Genomic DNA, 21,173 nt, shown 5'->3' with positions numbered 1-21,173 from the left:
CTCATCTGCCAGCGGGACTCCGTCCATCCAATGGCGGTTGTGAGGATTTAGGGAGTTAGAAAGGTCTTAGGCCTGTACTTGATGGAGAAGGTGCAACAGGAGCGTTGGTTGGGTTAAATTAACGTCCCCCCACCTTTAGGAGGTGTGGCCTTTTTGGAGGAAATGTGTGCGTGGGGTTGGGCTTTGAGGTTTCAAATGCTCAAGCCAGGCCCAGTGTCATTCCCTTTCCTGCTGCTTGAAGATCTGGATGTAGAATGCTCCATTACTTCTCCAGCACCACGTGTGCCTGCATGCTGCTGACGAAACCTCTGAACTGTAAGCCAGACCCAGTTAAATCCTTTCCTGTATAAGACTTGCTGTGCTCATGGTGTCTCTTCACAGCAGTAGAAACCCAAAGACCCCTCCCCGCCCCACACTATAGGAATGATTAAGTTAATTTATGGTGCATTCCAGATGGTCCTGGTTGGGGTTGACCTGGTGGCCCAGCTATTGTTCTGTTTTATAGCGTGGCCTCAGGTGTGTGAACAGTCCATCTTTGCATCTCCCTTGAAGCAGGCTACAGCGACAGTGCATCTTTCCTAGTCATTCTTTTTCTAACATGGACAACAGTGTTTAATTGAATACCTCGTGTGTCAACCAGGCTGACATTTAAACTTCCTCATTATTTCACAAGGGGTTTGGCTTTCTTATTATGTATATATTCCTTGACATTTCACTATTTAATTAATCATTGATTCTGAAGGAAGGACATGGTACCCTTTACACTTGTGTTGTGTCTTTGGATTGTGGCCATACTGCGTAGTTGGTCACTCAAATAAGAGTGAAATTGTTGGAGATTGGAGCAGACCATCTTTAGTGACTTCCTTGTGGGGGAGAAGCCTGAGGAAGCCTCCGATTTGCACTCTGTGGATGTGGCAAGTTCTAAACAAGTGACTTTTGTCTCTGTCAGTGACTGTGACACAGGATGTAGAAACATTTCAGTTCGGACATTGCTTTCCTGTTGTGCTGTTATGTTTATTCACTCATTTTTGAGGTAGGGTCTTCGGCCACTGAGGGTGGCCTTGACCCTGCTGTGCAGCAGAGGATGACCCTAAATTTATGATCCTCCTGCCTCCACTCCCCAAGTGCTGGGATTACAGCCTCATACCACTACACCTGTTCTATGCAGTGATTGGGTGGACGCTGAGCTTCTTGCTTGCTGGGTAGGCACCAGCTGAGCTATGTTCCAGGCATTGATTTCTTCAGCATTCTTTCCAGAGAGCGTGAAACCTCAACAGTCTTAGAGGTCATAAACGGGAAGCAGAGTTTTTATTGACTCTTTCTTTATTAAATAATCAGCTTGCTGGGAATATGTTGGCTTGATTTAGAAGCAAACTTTGCTTTGTGGCTTGCTAAAGGAAGTACCTAGTGCTTGTTGTTGTTGTTTACTCCAGACATATGTAGTTACTAAACCTTCCGTTTTCTCACGAACAGAAGGAGACACTCTTATCTAGGGCCTCTGAGATAAGCTCAATTACCTGACAAGTCAAGACAGCTAAATAACCTGCTGGGAATGAGATATGAGCTGGACAGGGCTAGAAACTGATAGAGCAGTGTCTGCCCACCGAACCCTACGGCTTGGCTGTCATTTCCAACCTCAAGTCGATCCTGCCCCCTTGGAGGTAACATCTACTCCCTTCCACTTCTCTGACTGGAAAGTTTTTCACAGTCACCAAACACCTGGAAGTAACCATGACGTCTTTCAGCAGAAGGACGGTTAAACAGTGGTACACCCGTTCAGTGGAGTAGTCCTCAGCAGCAGAAGGAAATGAGCTACCGAGTCAGCGACTGAGTCACAGACACCTTAAGATCTGAGGCTTAGGTGACGAGGCCAGTGCTGGCTTGAGTGAGAGTGGCCCCCTTGGCTCGTATATTCTCAGGTTTGCTCCCCAGTTGAACTGTTTGGGAACAATTGGGAGGTGTGGTCTTGTTGGAAGAGGTGTGTCACTGGAAGTGGGTTTTAGGTTTCAAAAGCCCATGCCAGGTCAGGTGGCTCTCTGCCTGCTGCCTGAGGATTAGGATGTAAAGTTCTCGGCTACTTCTCCATCATCATGACAAGCTTCTGAAACCGTAAGCAGCACCCCCAACTAAATGCCTGCCTTTATGAGCATTGCCGTGGTCATGGTGTATCTTCACAGCAATAGAACGCTAAGACAGGCCATATACTGTGCAATTCTCATTTATGCTCATCTGGAGAAGTTAGAACTCTAGACATAGAGTGGATGTCTGGGTCAGGTTTAGGGAAGGAAGGATGCATAGATGGAGAACAGATGTCCAGGCATAGTCTTCTGAATGCCACTGCAGTTGTATAGCTGTCAAACCTGTGGAGAGTGTGGCATAAACATGAGGCCCCAACGCAAGCACACAGCTTAGTTAATAATAATCACTATTGGTCCATCCGCCACCTATCACAGAGGTACCACACTCATGAGAGAGATGAACCGTCATGAAGCCGTATGAAGAGAGAAGGTGTATGGGAAAATGCTCCTGTCCAGTCTTTCTAAACAACTGCTGTGAAAAGAGTCTCTTTATTAATTACAGGCTGAGGTACTTGGTGTCCACGTGACTGTCTGCTGCCTCTGTCTCTCAACCACTGCGTGGGAACATGTAGCGTCCAGAGCAAAAGGACTTTTCCTAGTCTTTGTCCTCGATTCCACTTGTCTCTCGTTCTCCCCTTTTTATTTTCTTGCCTCTGCTTACCTGCACTTAGCACCTGGCCAGCTCCTGCTCTGCAGTGGATGCTTAATGAAGACTGTTGAACACAGAAATAGGTGTGTGATCCACTCGGGCCACCTGCCACCACTGATATTTAAAAAACACGCGTTTCTCCCTTTCCAATGTAGTATCTCCCCAGGGTGGCCTCCAATTCACAGTGTTCCCGTGACCACCTCTCAGGCTCTAGAATTACAGGTGTGCACCTCCATATCCAACCTGTTCCCCTGTTTTCAGGGTCCAACTCGGGTGCCAGTTCTTCAGCCTGTGGGAGACGTGAGAATTCAGGACAGCACCCTGTCTGAAGTAAACGTGCAGGCTTCACAATCGCCTCGGAGCACCTGCTCTTTCTCGTCTGGTGTCCCTCTCTCTTCCACCTTTATGTCCTAAGGACAGAGCTGTCTGGTGTGATGGGAAACAAATCTCTGTTTCCCAAGCACAAGCGCAGTTGCTGTAGTGTGGGGAGCCCTGTCAATGCCTGCGGGTGGTGATGAGCGCCATCCTTGTGACCCTAGGCAATATGCCTTAGACATCAGGTACCTGTGTGGGCCTGTCCTGTGTTGTTTCGGAAGAGAACCTTTTGGCGAGTGCCTGTGATTAAAGAGTGTGAGTTTGGCTCAGCTTAAGAAATGTGCCTGGATTATACTGCTGAGACATCATTTTTGGGACACTGAGAGGGGCTGGCAGCTGTGGCTCCCTCACAGGAGTCCGCTTGCACCAGACATGATCTTCACACTGGCTGTCCTGGTTTGTTTTGTCAACTTGACAGGCTGGAGTCATCTGGGCAGAGGAACTGCCATCAGACTGGCCTGTAGACAAGTCTTTGGGGACATGATCTTGATTAATGATTGATGGGGGAGGGCTCAGCTGCGGGAGGTGTCAACCCTGGGCAGGTGATCCTGGGGCATATAAGAAAACAGGTTGAGTATGTCTTGGGGAGCAAGCAGTAAGCAACATCTCTCCATGGTCTCCATAACAGTTCCTGCCTCGAACTCCTGTCCTGACTTTCCTTCATGATGGATGGACTGTAAGCTGTGAGAGGAGGTGAACTCTTTCTTCCCCAGGTTGCTTTTGGTCGTGGTGTTTTGTCATTTCAGTAGGAAGCAGATTAAGACGGGGCCTTTGTACCTGGAGGTGAAATAGAGCTGAAGGAATGTGGGTGACTAGAATCTGCAACTGACCATCTCCAAAATTAGAATTACTGCTTTGTTTTTTTTTTTCTGCCCTGGTTTCCTGATCTCCTGTGGGGACAGAAGAGCTTTCATTTCCCAGTTCCATTTTGTCATTGCACATCCTTGAAATGCAGGAAGTGTGCTCCCTCAGATCGGTGGGAGCGTAAACAAAGGTAGCATCTTGGTCGAGAGAAGGTTAGAGTGTAACTGAAAATTGATTGGCATGGGTTGGCCTCTTTTCTTGCCATGATCTGTCGGAAACAGACAATTATTCAACATGTGTGGGCGTTTCCTAGGCAGAGAGTGATCTCTTGGTGAAGTGGTCAGTGTGTGTAAATTTGTCAAGGATGATGGGCTTACACATCTTGTCTACACTGACCCTCCTGGGACCTCTGAGCATCAGAGCTGTGGTGTCACCAAGCTGGTGATGTGGCACATACCTGTCATCCCAGCATGTGGAGCATCTGGGAGACAGAGGCTGGAAGGTCAGGGGTTCAAGCATTGTCAGTTGTGTAATGAGTTCACAGTGTGGGGACTCTTGGATCCTGTCTCAAAAGAACAAAAATGAACAGCGATTCCAAGGCTAGAACCTCCATTGGAGCACTCAAAGTCTTATTAAGACACAGATCGAGGGACCTGGCTGAGATGGAGAACCCGTGTGTCTAAGGGGCTCTCAGGTGGTACTGCTGTCTGTGACTCTCAGTGGCTCTACAGAGATGGCAGGTGAGGGAGAGGATCCAGAGCATGTGCCCCAGAACCCCTGCCTTACAGACGTAGAGTCCACTGAAGAAAGAGACATGCTGTCACATTGCAGGAGACACAGAGCCCTCTCTGCCCCCCTGGGACCTGGACTCTTGCTGGCAAGGCAGGAAGAGGGAGAGAGGCCCAGATAGCATGTGGCTCTAAGTTAATAATGCGCATCTAACTCCAGGGAGAGTAGAGTGAGGGAGAGAGTCATGAGGAGAGGCCTGCTGGAGTTGGGGAGGTGAGGGGGTGGGGAGAGCCTTGCAGGAAGGAGGTGAGATCTTGCAGGCTCATCTCAGCAGGACCTAGTGGGCTGAGCATTGTTTAGTTCACGGGCAACAGTGACAGAAGAACAGTGAGATGCATAGCTGGGTATCTGGACATTTTACTTGGCGTTGGTCAGACTCGGGTTTTTAGTTAAGGACATGGTTACAACTGGACATTTGAATTTTTTTTCTTCCCTAGAGTAGGGATGCTGGAGACCTCAAATTGGATTTCTTTTTTTTTTTTTTTTTTGGTTTTTCGAGACAGGGTTTCTCTGTGTAGCTTTGCGCCTCTCCTGGATCTTGCTCTGTAGTCCAGGCCGGCCTCGAACTCACAAAGATCCGTCTGGCTCTGCCTCCTGAGTGCTGGGATTAAAGGCATGCGCCACCACCGCCTGGCCTCAAATTGGATTTCTTAAATAACATGTAAAAACCACTAAAAATAGAAATGTTCCTTTTATTCAGTTTCCTTAGAAGTAAGTGTTCCCTAGAAATTTGGGGGGGGGGGGTATTTAATTTAGATTTAATTAAAATGAATATTTTCTCTGAGACAGTCTCATGTGCTGCACAGTCATGTAGCTGGGGATGACCTTGAACTTCTGACGCTCCTGCTTCTCCTGAGTGTGGAGTTGCAGGCATGCTCCCCCATGCCTGGTTTCAGTCAATACAGCCCGGTACATGTTCCCAGTGTTTACTTGGTAGTTGAGGAAGACTGGAGGTGCTGATTACAGTTACCTTTCTCAGTTCATCTTCCCCTGCCCTGCTGCTGGGGTGGCCCCGTGCCTGGACAATCAGCGGATCCGAGCGCCTCCCTTCTGAGCCACCGGGGTGGTATACAGTTTCTCTTGCTCAAATAAGTAAACCCATCTGCCAGAAGAGCTGCTGCCGAGCTCTCTCAGAACTCCTTATCAAAGTGCCCGGAGAAGCCAGGCTGAGCTGTGTGGTCTCCTGAGGTGCTGCTCCTGGCAGGCAGATCCCCAGGTTTGTCTCCACCCTCCCCTCCGCCTGGGGCCTGGCAGAGGGACCAGGAACACAGGGTGTCTTTGTCCTGGTAGTTCCCAGCTCCCACAGGCAGAGCGGATGAGCTGAGCTGTTGGAGACAGTCACACACCCTTCTCACTTTGCGCTCCCAGGTGTCTGACACACTTGACTTTTGTCCCACAGTATGGCACAGGCACACTCCTTCGACCTCCATGTGTGGCATCGAGAAATGTTCCAGGAGCTCCAGGTGGCAGCCTCTCCGATCCTGCCCATCTTCCTCTGGGGTTTCTCCTGTGAATAACAACTTGGGATGTGTTTTTCTTAAGCTGGAATTTGTAAATCGCTTACATTTAAAACTGGAAGGGGAATACATACTATTGTGCACAAATAATTCCTTGTCACCCATTTTGATTTATAGGTATCCCTTCTCACTGATTTTATTTTATTAGATTTATGGTCTAGATAGGGCTGGAATCCTGAGCAGGACTAGGAAAGGAAAAATTATTTACTTGTGTCCTAGTAGGTAATATAGTGTATAATTTTGCAAAAGTGAGGTTTTTTTAATTGCATTTATTAATTTGTGTGTGTGTGTGTTCAGAGGACAGCTTTCAGGAGTCAGCTTTCTCCTCTCAAGTGGGTCCCTGGGCTGATACAGTTTGTCAGGACTGTGGGCAAAGCACCTTTCCCCATGAAGCATCTCACTGGCCTGGCCGCGCTTGCGTGTGTGCGTGCATGTGTATGTGTGTGTACATGTGGGCCTCATGTGAAGGGTAGCGGGTGACTCTGGTATCTTTCTCTATTGCTCCACGTCATATGTTTTTGAGGCAGGGCCTCTGGCTGAACCTGGGGCCTGCTTTGTCTGCTTGGCTCTTGTGTCCTCCCCTACCCAGTGCTGGGGTTAGGCATGAGCCGCTGTGCCTGATCTTTCTGCGGGCTCTAGGGATCCAGACTCAGGTTCTCAAGCTTATGTAGCAGGTGTTCTTGTTCACTGAGCCATCTCCCCAGATCACTCTGTCTCACAAAATTTAAAATGTCTGAAAAAGTGTGCAATAAAGAATGAGTTTCCAGTCCTCCTGGTGTTAGCCTTCACCAGTGTGCTGGCGAGTCTTCTGTGCACTTGACACAAACTGGAGTTATCTGAAAGGCGGCAACCTCAGCTGAGGAAATGCCTCCAACACGTATTTTCTCAGTTAGTGTTCAGTGGGGGAGGGCCCAGATCATGGTGGGTGGGGCCATCCCTGGTCTGGTGGTCCTGGGTCCTATAAGACAGCAGGCTGAGCAAGCCATGGGGATCAAGTCAGTCAGCAGCACCCTCCATGGCCTCTGCATCAGCTCCTGCCTCCAGGATCCTGCCCTGCTTGAGATCCCGTCCTGACTTTCTTCCATGATGAACAGTGCTGTGGAAGTGTGATCCATTTGGGTTTATTTAAACCCTGCTGGTTTTTGTTGGATTTTTTATGTTTTCAGGAGTGTCTTTACAGCCTTCACAATTGTTTAGCTTTTGTCTTACAGTGGAAGTGACTTTTGAATGAACTGCTCTTCGTTGTTTGGCTCCCTCTTGTTTTCCTGAAGTTTATCTTCTAGTAGTTTCTTTTAAAGGGTGTGAGTCACATTCCTCAGAATTCTCACCCATTGAGCACATTAGTCTGCTTGTATTTGAGTGAATCTTTGCCCTAGCTTAAAATTTTGATTCTTCAAATGTCTGGGGTTGTTTTTGGCTCTTAGTCTGTGGATATGGCTGTGGAGAAATCGCACCTCTGTTCTCTATTTTAATTGAGCTTTCTGCTCAGGTGCCTAAATACTTTTTCATTTTCCAAGACCGGTGAAGTGTCTTGGCAGTGGTTCTTTACTTACTATTAGGATGTGATGTGCTTTTAGAGAAGTTTAAATTTTTCTATTGTATTTACTTATTTGTACATTTGAATGTAGGTGCACACATGCTGTGGCATGCCTTGGGGTGGTCAATTTTTCCATCAATCTGGGGGTCCCAGGTACTGAACTTGGGTCATGAGGCTTGGTGACAGGTGCCTTGGCCTGCTGAGCTGTCTCCCCATCCCCAACTTATCTTTCCTTTCTGGAATGTTTTCTTTTTTTTTTTTTTTTTTTTGGTTTTTTCGAGACAGGGTTTCTCTGTGTAGCTTTGCGCCTTTCCTGGAACTCGCTTTGGAGACCAGGCTGGCCTCGAACTCACAGAGATCCGTCTGCCTCTGCCTCCCGAGTGCTGGGATTAAAGGCGTGCGCCACCACTGCCCGGCTGGAATGTTTTCTTAAATCATGCCCTAAACAACGTGTTCCCCTTTTCTGAGTCTTCGGAGACATGCAGATCATGTCTCGTTTTTCTCTATCTTGTTTTTTCTCATTTTCAACCCTCCTACTTCTCTGAACCACCCTCCTGTAAGTGCCCACGACTTCATCAGGACACAGCTCCTTTTACTGCTTTCCATCTGACCCACATTTTTGTGATACAGGCTGGAGACACTTCCAAATCTCTAAGACCTCAAGTGGATTTTTAGGTTTTGGATTCTTTTAGATATTGGAATATTTTGGGAGGAGATCTTATGGTCCAAACAAGGTTGCTTGTCTTTCCATCTTATGCAGGTAGCCCAAATGTAAGTTTTGAGTGTTTCCAGTCTCACATGGGGTCAGACTAGGACTTTTCCATTTGGGACATGATATTGGTGCTTAGAAAGTTTCGGATTTGGGCCAGGCATGCTGGTGCACACCTTTAATCCCAGCGCTAGGAGACAGAGGCAGGCAGAACTCTGTGACTTTTGAGGCTAGCTGCTCTAACAGAGCAAGTTCCAGGGCAGCCCAAGTTACCTAGTAAGACACTAAAGAAGTTTTGGATTTGGGAGTGTTTCAGATTTCGGATTAGGAACTTTTATCACCCTTGTGTGCCTCTGTGCTGATTTCCTGCTGGTGTCCTTGGTTTCTTCTAGGCCCCCATATGCTTTTGTGTATATGATCTCATTCATTTTATCAAGTCTTGTGAACTTACGATGGTATGTTTGGGCAATTCAACAGGTGAAGCTGCTTCGAGCTGCAGACCCTCCTGTCTCTGCCCCCGGTGTTGTTGGGATTACACTTGTGTGCCACCATGCCCACTTCCTGGCAAAAGTTGAATCTGTTGCAAGTGACATCTCTGTCATTGGTGATCTCCTGACATTTGTTATGACTGCTTTCTTTTTTGTTTTTGTCATTTTGAGACACTGTCATGCTGTGTAGCCCAGGCTGGCTTCACACTGTGGGCTTCAACCTCCTGAGCACTGGAACTTCAGGTGTGGCCTTCCCACTGCTCGCTCCCTCGCTCCCTCAGCATCTTTTCAGGACCCACCTTCCTTAGTAGAGGAGGCTGTGTTTTTCATTTTGTGTTTTTTGTTTGTTTGTTGTTTGTTTTATCAGGTAACTATTTGTAGGAATCTCACACACAGGAGGCTGACAGGGATCTGCCCCGGCTAGGAGGGGTTCTTAGGGCTCCTGGGGTGTGTAACAGAAACTTAGTTGAAGCCTGGCAGTGTCTATGCTGTGGTCTCTGCCTTCCCCTCTTCCCGTTCCATGTGGCTTGCTTGTGGGGTTCCTCACTTGGTCCTACCTGTGCCCAGGGAAGCTGTTCTGCACATCTGCCTCTGTCGTTCTGAGAACACCACTGCTGGTTTGTAGCCAGGGGATTCTGTTCTGGAGAATCAGGCTTTATATTGGTCTGAGATCTGCAGCTGGGACAGAACTTGCCAGGCATTTCATCTCTGTGTGACCTTCACCGAAGTCTGGCCACCCCTTGGGAGTCCAGATGTCTTTGCATCTCAGGGAGGGAGTGTGCGTTTTATGTTGAGCTCCTTATTGCTTTTGGGGAAGTTCCAAGAGGAACTCTTGAAGCAGGGATATTGTGGCACAACAGCTCTCGTTGGTTTCTCTGCCAGATAAAGTTTTTGTTCCTTTACTCAGTTGAAGTGACGTTTCAAGGAGATGTGAGGAGCAGAGTAGCTTTGTAAGCTCCTAACTTTTAGGTGTGGAATGCCACAGTACTGGTAACTTGTCCTTGACTGTCCCTCAGGGCGTCTAGGCGGCTGGGGAAGTCAGCTGAGGCGAACAGAGCCCACGTTAGTGTATGCACAGGTTTGGTTAGGCTTGTTCTCTGGAAGATAACACTGTAGGATTGTGGGCTTCTCAGTTGGGATGTCAAGCATTCGAAGCATCCCTGCGATGTTCTCTGGGCTTGCTTAGGATGTGTCACTTGACGCTTGTGACTGGGTTTACATGTGAATTCAACAGAGCTTTCTATGTTCAGCAGCCGTCCACGTTCTAGCATGTAAACAGAAAGCAAGTGTGACATCCTTTGGGAAATGACAATACTCAGAAGTAGTATAAGAATGGGGTCATCTAAGGGCTATAGAGAAAGGAAGTTTAGATACCAGGTCTGTAAATCATGCTCGGGTGGGGATTTAGAAACCAAGGTGCTAGAAGTGTGTACATACACCCGAGGGTCTTGGGAATGAAGACATTCATCTCAGGAGATAAGGACAAAAGACATGTGTTTGTAGGCAGGGCTGTGGGGATGGGAGAGCTGGGAGGGTACAGCTCTAACTCCTGAACCTTGGTTGGGTGGAGGAGTGATGTGGGAGAATAGGTCCCTCCCTTCCTACCTGGCATCAGCTCCCTGGCTTGGGGCTCAGCACACAGTAAAACACACACACACACACACACACACACACACACACACACACACACACACACACACGAGGCTTGGAATGGGGAAGATGCACTTGACTGCAAGTGTGGTCTACCCTGAAGGTTATATTATTTTTAACCACAAGATATCAAATAACACATTCATGGAAGTAATTTTTCATGGTTTATGGAGAGGATCTTCAGCCCAGTTGACTTCATAATGAATTCAGCAGCACCCACACCTGACTGACTGAGCACCCCTGGGTGTCCTGTCTTCACTCAATGAAGATACCATGCTCAGAATTGTAGGTTGATAGTCCAGTCTTGTCTCTCAATACATCGAAATGAGCTGCTTAAGCCTAGACCACATAACCAAGCAGATTCAAGCAGGAGCTTGGTGAATGTTTATTGGTGCCAGAGATTAGAAAGACATTAGGTAACTGAGTAGAGTCTTCAGTGGGTATGTAGGAAGGAGAGGGCCAGTCCTCCTAAAGCTGGTCTATAACTGACTGTTCCCTGTCATGGGACCCAGACTTTCAGGGTTGTATTAGAGTAAGTAGTGGCCTCTCACGTTTCAATGTGGGATGATGGGGGTGGGAGAAGCAAATGGCAAGGTGCTTCCTAAAATGTGCTCGTGTCCCTTTCTGATGGGTTGTGGGATGCAGATCCTAGTAGTTGGAGTCAGTGATGCGGATTGCGGGTGGGGCTCCATACTCTACCCTAATGTTTTTGGACCACTCTATGCATATTTTGAGATTATGAAGGTTTTACCGTGAAGGGAAAAAGGCCCATGAGGAAGATCCTGGGAAACTTCTTGGGGACTTGCTTTTACAGGAGAGGGAGACAAATGAGCTGGGCAGGGAACCTTCTAGAATAAGGCTTACAAGCCAGCTGGCTGTTCCCAAGGATCAGAGCCGAGTGTTGTGCCTTTCAGAGTCGTCAGAAGCACCTCAGCTCCGTCTCTGTCACCCAGTGCCTCTGTATTCTCCCTCCCTCCTTCCTGATTTCTCATCCCCCTTGACCCTTCCCGATGGGACATGGTTAGTCTTTTGCTTTTGGGGTTCCACAATCACCCCCTTTATTCACACCCATGACTTTGACTTGTACGGTGTACTGTGTGTCAACTTGACACAAGCTAGAGTCATCAGAGGAAGGAGCCTCAGCTGACGAAATGCCTCCTTGAGATCCAGCTGTAAGGCATTTTCTCATTTAGTGATCAATGGGGGAGGGCCCAGCCCACGGTGGGTGATGCCGTCCTGGGCTGCTGGTCCTGGGTTCTATAAGAACATGGGCTGAGTAAGCCATGGGAAGCAAGCCAGGAAGTAGCTCCCCTCCATGACCTCTGCATCAGCTCCTGCCTCCGAGATCCTGCCCTGTTTTGAGTTCCTGTCCTGACTTCTTCAGTGATGAACCACAATGCTGAAGTATGAGCCTAATAAACCCCTTCCTCCCCAACTTGCTTTTTGGTCATGGTGTTTCATCGAAGCAATAGAAACCCTGACTAAGACATACAGTAAGATGGACTCGAAGCCTAGAGCCTGTGTCCATCCACACCTTCTAAAAGCCTAGGACAGGCCCACCCCTGTTCTTCTGCCTCCCTCTTGCCCTGACTTCACATTTTCCAATCATCCCAATCTCGCCCATTCTCCCAATAGCTAGCCACGTGCAACACTGGGTTACTTTGTCTACAAAAGCGGGCTCATCAGGCAATCTTTCTATTTCCATCTCTCTGTTCAAGTATTACCTCATGTATGAGTCATTACGGTCGCTTTGAAGATGGACTCCCTCTGCCCTCCCCTCATTTCCCACGTCATATGTCATCTACCAGTCCGTTTTCCTAAAGTTGTGTTTCTGTGGTGTCATTATTTTTGTCCTTGTGGCTCAGTACTGCCTACAGGGTGAAGGCTGTGTTCTCAGCCAGGCATTTGAGGGTCTCGGGAGTCTAATTTTGGCCCATTGTCAAAGTTTATCTTTAACTCTTTAGTCTTGATTCACACTATCCTTCCATCTTGCCATCTCTTTCCCTCCCTCCTCCCTCCTCCCTCCCTCCCTCCCTCCCTCCCTCCCTCCCTCCCTCCTCTAGGAGCTCCTCCTCTGTACATGTATGGAGGTCCCAGGACAGGGTCTCTCTTAACATGGATTCACTCATCTGCTTGTGCTTAGCCTGTGAGCTCCAGGGCACTCCCGTCTCTGCATCCTCAGGGCTGGGGCTGAGCCCAGCAAATGCTCTGCCAGCAGCCCTCTTCCCAGCCCCACAGCATCTTAGGTCCCCCACAAAGTGCTGTTCACTTTCCCAGAACGCCTTTCCCATCTGTGCTTCGTGGTTTTTTGTTTTGTTTTGTTTGTGTTGTCCAAGGTTTGTAGCCAAGCTGAGTTCAGTTTTCCCTTCTTCCCTCATAGAGACCCTCCTCCTTTACAGTTGTATCTTGAATTGACATCTCTTTCCTGTGTGCTCTGCTGACACAGAATCTGAAGCCAGATAGTGCCCTGCTGGCGACCAGTCCTCCAGCAGCCATCTCGAGCTTTGTGCCAAACTGAGCCTCAGTAGGTCTTTGTACAGAGAACACTCACGATTAAGGCCTCTTTAGGGTGTTCCTTGTGCTGTTGGGGGAGGTCACCAGGCTTAGCCATATGGAGTGACTTTGGCTCAAACTGTGAGCACAGAGTGGACAACAGCACCCAAGCTCTGCACTCAGTGTCCAGGAAGTGACATTTGAGCTGATGTTTTAAGCAATTAAAGAAGTTTCCAGGTGCAGGAAGGGTGTTCCGCCAGGGAGAGCCTGAGACAGTGTGGGAGGAGAGGACAGAGGCGGGGTACCCCGAGAGAAGGGTGGACTACTTGGGGAGCAGCAAAGAAGATTGTATTTAAGTACAATACCGTACCTAAGCATTGACAAAGGCCTTTTGGCTTCTTGGGAAGGAGGGCTAGTTGGAGGGTTGGGTGACAAGAAGGAAGCGAATGGCGACATTCTTGCCATCAAGATGAGTTTCAGAAATGGAGAGCAAAGCCCTGGCCACAGTCTCGTATATCTCTCTGTATGTTTATTTTCTCAGCTTATCAACTGGGAAGCCTCGGTGTGTGGCCTTCTCATCTGCAGAATGACCACATTCCTTAGTATGTGACCGAGTCCCTACAAGATAATTAGTGGGTTTTAATGACAGAGCCTAGGTCCTGTTTGTTTCTTCCCACCCGACTTTAAAGGTGTGAAAAGTAGAGCTGGTGATTGGAGACCCAGAATGATAGAGTGGAACACAGCCAAGGCTATAGTATGAATAATTAAGAGCTGACCACGAAGCTAGAAAAGAATAAGACATTCAGTATGCAAAAATGCAAATGAACAATATGAGTAAAGATTTGAATGTCTAAATGTGACATTTCAGGCAGGTACACTGAATGCTGCTGTATGTGGTTCCTGTGTGGAGAATGTGTGGAGGGCTCCTTTACCTGGTGTAGCGTCTCAAAGCAGGAGGAGATCCTGCAAGAGTTACTGGGGTAGTTTTAGAGGAGTCCTTTCTTCTGATACATCTCTCTTGTCGTTTCCTGCAGATATCATATAAGCTACTTTCATCATGGGAGAAATAGAGCAGAAGCCCACCCCAGCATCACGTCTGGGGGGCCCGGAGAATTCGGGGATCAGCACCTTGGAACGAGGACAGAAACCGCCGCCTACACCTTCAGGAAAACTCATGACTGTCAAAATCCAGATGCTGGATGACACCCAGGAGACCTTTGAAGTTCCAGTAAGCCAGGGGTTTGTCCAAGGGTGTGGTGTGGGCATCTAGAAGTGGGAAGGTCACCGATGGCCCAGGGACATGAGATGGATGGAGAGGGTCTGTGTGCTCAGGTACCTCACTCCTGTTCTGGTTCTGAGGGATCTGTTTTTCAGATCTGTACATGAGCCACCTGTACATATAGTTACATGAATGGCTTAGCTAGTTTTACTCTGACTTCCCAGACACAAATAGATGTCATCATGTGTATATGTGTGTTTTATATATTCTATATAGCATGCCCATATATATATATATATATATATATATATATATATATGAAGTATAACTGATTAACATATGTTATGTGGTATAACTACATCTAAAGATATGTATATGTTAACATTGGTGTTGGAGGGAAGGATGGTGCTCTCAGTGGGTTGCGGTTTAATCTGTTGTTATCACAGGCAGGTCTCACTCTGGTGTGCGTGTGTGTTGGGCCCCTGTAACATCATCCTGACATGAGGAAATTGGGAGCAAGTGAGCTCATGGCCTTCCTGTATGGAGAGCTTAGAAACTCTTGGCCCAGACTTTCCATGCGGCAGCTGTGGAAACAAGAGCGCTGCCCCCCACATCCCAGGAAAGGGACCGTGGGGGTAACGGGTGGAGTCACTATTCTCCACTGCTCTTGGTCAGAGGCCCTTAGCGTCCCATGCTGTTCGTAGAGAGCGCTGCCCCAGTTGCTTCCCAGCCTCGTGCTTAAGCATCTGTTGCTAAAGACTAAGGCACCATGCCAATTATGGGGGTGTAACCTGTTGAGGTCCCCAGAACAGAGACTGTACTTCTTAACCTTGGCCAGGCAGAGACCCTCAGCACACTTCATGCGTCATTTTTTGTGTTCTCTCTTGGCTACCTGCCACTGTGTCGATCGTTCATTGTAGGGAAAGAAAATCAGTCTTGACTCCGAACAGCCAACCCAGAGAGCCTTTTGGAACACACCTGCTTCTAAAGTGGAGGCAATCCATTCATTATTTCTGTTGGCTAGAGTGTCTGAAACTTAATAGTCAGCATTAACGGAGGTAACCCATCATTTAATCATTTATGGGATATGATTCAGTAAATTATATTTATTTCACAGAACATTGTTCAGGGAGTGTGAATTTAAGTGTCTCAGGGAAAGATAAAGCTCAGAATGGCTGTGTTTAAAGCCACCAATTTTATCACACATTGCAAACGGCCTTTGTGCCTTTTTAATTTTCTTGCTGAGGAATTCATCTTTCAAGGACTTGGCCTAGGACTTCATATTCCAGTGAACAAAGCCACTGCTAATTTCTAGAATTGTAGAATACGTTGGGAGAGCACCTGCCACCCGCTGAGAATTCTGCCTTCTGGAACATGTGGCCCTCCTTCCCCTCCCCCAGTATTCTCTCTGCCTTGCCAGACTGGTTTGGTGAAGTATTCATTTCTCTTTCCTTTTTGGTCCTGTTAGGAGCCCAGGCTCCAGCAATGCTCTCTGTTAAATGGTGTTCCTGTCCAGGCTGGGGTAGAGGAGCTATCAAATGTGCGCACAGACTGAGGGATCTCTGTACTGTATTCCACTGTGGTTCTTGACAGAGGGCAGAGGTCACCACTCCATACCAAGCTACCATCTGAGTAGAAACTGTGCAGACACTATGTAGCAATAGAATTGTATTTTTGTCTTTTAAAATTCTTTCAGGGGGGCTGGAGCAACAGCTGAGCTGTTCAAATACAAGCACAAGACCTGATTTGGGTTTCTAGAACCCATGTTTAAAAACAAAAACAAAAGCCTGTCTTGGCAGTGCATACCTGTCATCTCAGGAGTGGAGGGACTTGGAGACAAGTGACTCCCTTGGGCGCACTGGCCATCCACCCTAGCCTGTTTGGTCAGTTCCTGGCCAGTGAGAGATCCTGTCTTAAAATAAAGGTAGATGACACCAGAGGAACACCCCTGAGATCATTCTCTGGCCTTCACACACATGCTTGTATGTGCACACACATGCATACACACAAGTGTTTACTGTCATAATTTTTGATAGAGCTGTTCTTTCCATGTTTAACCCTTCTTTTTCATTCCACCTCTCCTGAAACGTGTGTGTGCCCTTAATAGCCCTATTAGTTTAGCCTTGTGCCTTAGGCAGTGGCTGGTTCCTCCCCACACAACCCTCCCTTTGCAGACCTCTTTGTATCCTTGTCAAGGTGGAACCACACTGCCTGGGGTGAAAATTCCACTTTCTCTTATGATACTTGTTTGTTTCTTTTGGGCAACTTTCTGAGTACCTGCTTTCAAATCCTTGGAGTGAGGCGATAGTAAGTAACACTTCATGTTTCATAATTAAAGAAAAATGGTTCACATAAAATCTACAGTGTTTGGGTGCACATTGGGAGTTTAATAGGATTTGTGGCATTTATATGCCTTTGCCGCTGGCTGCTGGCTTCTCAGGGTAGGGATCTGCCTTCTGATCTCCATGCCCCACCTCCCACCCCCATGTATCTGGGCAGATAGATGATTGGTGGTTATTAAGTGTTTGCCGATGGAACGCTACAGTGAATTTATTTTACAATTAGATTTTAGTAGTTTTAACATGTCTCTTCCACTCATATTTTGTCTTTTTCTATTTGGGTTGAGTGTACCTCCTCAGCCCACGGGCAACAGATGTTTTCTTTAAACTGGCTGTAGAAAGGCAGATGGATATCAGCATGTCCCTGGCTGGAGCAGATTCTAAATCTCTGCCTTGTGTTCTTTAAGAATAGCGAGAGTCCAGGCCACCCCACAGCTGGACGCCATCAAGGCTTTATGGTGGTTTGGTCGTTCCAAGGATGTGAAGGATGGACGGACAGTGGCTTCAGGACTGCAGAAACCAGACCAGCTCCCCATAATTGCTTTACTCGCTTTGCTTCAAAGCTTTTTGCTAAGAGTTCACCAAGGCCATCTGACCCTGCAAGAGTCCCCCTCTCCCATAAGGGCAAGTGAACATCCTAGCGAACATATTCTCATTGCACACAAGCATTTGTCCTGCAAATGAGCAGGGCAAGAAGCCAGAAGTTTCTGCAGCTTCCTAAGGAGGTCTGTCTTCAGTGAACCCTGTCTTTCCCTGGGGATCGAGTCTCCTGGGCCTATTCTTACTACTTTTGTGTTAAAATACGGATGCCGGCAAAACACTTATTTTAAATGCAAGCTCCCTGGACCAGCTCCTGCACAAGGAAACAAACCATATTCTTCATGGTGATTCTCATCTTTTTTTCTTGCCTTTAGAAAATTTTTAATGAAGAATTGAGCCTTTTGGGAAGCCAGGGTGGTAGACACCGTTTTTTTTTTCCACTCAAGGCTAGCTGGGTGAGCCTCTTTAGTGTTGAACTTGGACATCTTTTTAGGTACTTCCTCTACACAGTGGAAAGTTCAAAACCAACATTTATAGGAAGCTCTGGCCTGGTGTTTTATCATCTTGATGTTGAAAACACCATGCACATAAGCCACACCTCACTGTTTGATAACACAGCTTTCTCCTCTTACCAAGTTTATAAAGCACAGTGGGTCCCAGGCCTTGGAAAGCCTTCATCGCACATGAGGCATGGGGCTCCCTTCCCCCATCAGGCTGCCTCCTGTGAAGGTCCCTGAGAAGGTTTTATGTGTCTGGTTCTCCTGACCCCTCTGGGAAACAAACGCTGCTCCACCAGGGAGGATGGTTGGAGAGGCAGATGGCCACTTCTCCCCGTGCTTAGCTCCTCCTCAGCTGGACACTGTAGGAAGAGCTGGGGAGAGCCAAAGAGGAGGTGGAGCCTGGTCTTGCCTCTTGAGCAGGCCTGGTAGCACTAAGGAAAATCCAGCAGGTGGTGAGAAGATGCTGTGTGCCTTTTTGGGGTTGGCAGACATGGGGGTACAGGCAGTGGACAGAATGCAGCCTCTCCAGTGGTCAGGGCCGGAAATCACACTGGGCTCTTACCTCTGTTTGCGTCTTCTTGATTTCCTTAGAGCTGTCTGTTGTAGCTCTCAAAGTTTGTGTGGCTTGCCGCCTTTGCCTGCCAGACTAAGTGTGAATATCTTGACTCCTGGGGATCCTGGGAGAAGGCAGGGCCCTGGCCCTGAGGGTTTACTGGAGGCAGGAACCCTCCCTCCGTAACACTTCTGAGCCACTGGCCTTCACTTTAGCTTCTGCAGTAGCAGATTGTGGAAAATGGAGACTTGTTTGCCTGATTCAATGTGGCAGTAGTGTGGGAGCACCTTGTAGGCAAGGCTTTGTTTCTCACAGAATGCAGCAGGCCCATGCCCTTGGGTCCTGACTGGACATTGCTCTCCGCTGTGCTGCTTTCTCATCTACACACGAAGCCCCTCTGTAGCTTCCTGCCTTGGACTTTCACAGCAGTTCTGGGAAGTACTGGGTGCCAGCCCAGCATAAAGATGATGAGGGAATTCACCATCGGTACTTTCTGGGGTTCACACCAAGGCCAGGTGGCACTGGCCTCCAGTGCACAGGACCCTTCTGCTCACGCTAGTCTAACCCTGTCTAGTCCTTTTGAGACGGTATTTCACTGTGCTGCTGTGACTAGCCTGGAACCTCACTGCTTAGGCCAGGGTAGCCTTGACTCACAGAGATCTGCCTCATCTTGCTTCTTTAGGTCTAGCTTAATCTATCGGGAGGCCCCTATTTCAGCTGGTCATCCCCCCACAAGATCCTCCACATTTCCAATCTGGGCTGTTTAGTTATCATCCCCATTCCCCGCCTAACTCATTTATCAAAATCCCAAAATGGCCAAGCTCCATCGGAGGGCAGTGTTCTTCCTTCACAGTGTCTGGCCTTTCCTCTAATTAGCCTGGAAATCTCTGGCTCCCATCTGACGCTGACAAGGAGTCTCTACATCCCTGGAATCAGACTCGGTTTCCTTATCTGCAAAATAAGGCGTTTGGTCCAGATAGAAAACCTCTTTTCTCTGTCCTTTGGAAGTTGGGATGCTGTGTTGACCTCCTTGTGGATAAATCAGCTTTTTGTGACTGTGTTCTGGAATTCTCTAACAAGACGGCAACACTGTGGGGATTGTTGTTGTTATGGTTCTTTTTGTTTGTTTTTGAGACAGAATCTAGCTCTGTAACCCAAGTTAGTCTCTCATAAATCTTCCTGTCTCACTTCTGAGATGGAGGTCTGTGCCACCTCTCCCTGGGTGGTGTTCGAGCAAACAAAATGCCCAAGGTCTGATCAGACGCAGTCATTACTGTATACCTAGTGAGTGCTACAGCAAAGCACATGGTAGGCACATAACAGTTACAGGGTATCAGGAGTCTTGGAAGTGCAGCTTTAGGGGTGTGGGGTGGTTACCCTGAAGCTCATTGAACCCCTTGGCAGTGGGAGATAGGAGTTCAAAATAAATCACATATTTTTCCTAGTAACACCTTGTTGATTAAAAAAAACCCCAACATGTTTGTTGAAGCTGGAGAGAAGCCTTTACACGTTCCTTTGATATCCTAGAAAAGACTACATCGAATTTTCTACTTTTTTTGTTGGTAGTAAAATTGCCCAAGCTATTTTGGAGTTCTCATTAGGAACATTCTAAAGTCAGGCCTTCCGTGATTAAACAAGGCTTTCATTTTATTACCTTTGAGATGAAACAGGTTTTTCCTTGCTCTGACCCTCACAGAAACCTGGGCAGGCCCTCAATGGAGGCTTGTTCTTCTGTGCTATCTGGCTCTGGAAAGGAGCTTGGTGGTGGCAGGCAGGACTTTACAGCCATCTTCCCGATCCTTGGCCTCTGTTTGCCCTCTTGGACACCCTGTGTCTTGTCTTTGTGACCCTATGGGTTTTGCCAAGAAGAGCCCAGGCTAAACACTAGATGGGTCTTTGTCCTTTTTGGATTTCATGGAGTTCCCGTTTCCCGTTTCTCTCTTGGCTGTCTTAGGGAATGAGTCCTGTCGGACAAGCCCTGGTAGCCTGTTAGTCGCCTGCTCCCCTCGGAGAGATGAAGTACACCTGTGCTTAATTGGCTATTTGAAGCCGCGGCCCAGAGCACCCGCTGCCTCTCAAGCAGCAGCCCTTGGTGAGAACAAGTGTAGGGAGTTTCACGTGTCCATTGGGCTCTTAAAAACAAGCCAGACATTGCTTTCTCCTTATCCATGTTGCTCTTGGCTCTTTAGCCAACTTTCTGAACTCGTACTGAAGCCCACTCTCCTGGGCCTGGGCATTTCTGTGCGTTATTTAACTTAGGATGATGAATGGGGCCTGTCTGGGTCTAGCCTCCCGAGGTTAAATTGAAAGGCTATTTTAATGGAGTTTAAAAAAAATGTTTTTCTTTTTTTTCATAAATCATTCCAGATAAATACTGTTAACCTTCCCTCCTGGCTCCTTAGATGCAGAGAGCCAAATTTAAACGTGGGCCTGAACTACTTGTGAGCTTGCCTTTCGGTTTTAGTTACCCTAGTGATCAAAGCCTGTTACGCGGCTAGGAGATGACGTAGCTTCGAACAGCTGTTTGCTATTTTCTCCCTAAAAATAATTACTCAGAACCTGACAAATAAAAAGAATAGATGGTAATTAAGAACGTCCATTTCTGACATTTAAATGGGCCACAGTAAGAAGTTTGAGAAGTTATTTTTTTTTCTTCTTCTTCCTTTAAGTGGAAATAATAAAATTTCATAGTTACATCTAAGAAAACTGGGAAAGAGGGGTGGATGTGGAGGCCCCTGGTCCTGACTTGGCATTACTCACCAGCTGTGTGGCTTTCTCATCTCCACATGAGGAAGTTGACTCCAGGACTGAGTGTGGAGCTAACATGGAGGATCTTGTGGAAAATGGTGTGGCAGAGCCCGCACCGCACGCTGCTCTCGGGATGGTGAGCCCGCTCCTCTTGCTGTAACTGGCATTTCACGCTCATTCTGGAG

At 47.7% G+C, this 21,173-nt stretch overlaps 1 protein-coding gene across 4 annotated transcripts in view; it reads left to right on the top strand.

The window, feature by feature from the left end:
* Farp1 (FERM, ARH/RhoGEF and pleckstrin domain protein 1) overlaps window positions 1–21,173 on the top strand; it is a 271,588-nt gene that overhangs the window by 51,853 nt on the left and 198,562 nt on the right. For all 4 annotated transcript variants that reach the window (XM_052732439.1, XM_052732441.1, XM_052732438.1 and 1 more), the window contains exon 2: window positions 14,124–14,317. In XM_052732439.1, the coding sequence (XP_052588399.1) occupies window positions 14,147–14,317 (171 nt within the window). In that variant the 5' untranslated portion in view covers window positions 14,124–14,146. The remainder of the gene's footprint in view (window positions 1–14,123; window positions 14,318–21,173) is intronic.

The sequence above is a fragment of the Peromyscus californicus genome, unplaced genomic scaffold (genome assembly GCF_007827085.1).
Source record: "Peromyscus californicus insignis strain IS unplaced genomic scaffold, ASM782708v3 Scaffold_12__1_contigs__length_115047231, whole genome shotgun sequence".
In the NCBI taxonomy this organism is placed as follows: domain Eukaryota; kingdom Metazoa; phylum Chordata; class Mammalia; order Rodentia; family Cricetidae; genus Peromyscus; species Peromyscus californicus.
Note: the sequence above shows the minus strand (reverse complement) of the source record. Positions and strands in the feature narration are given on the sequence as shown.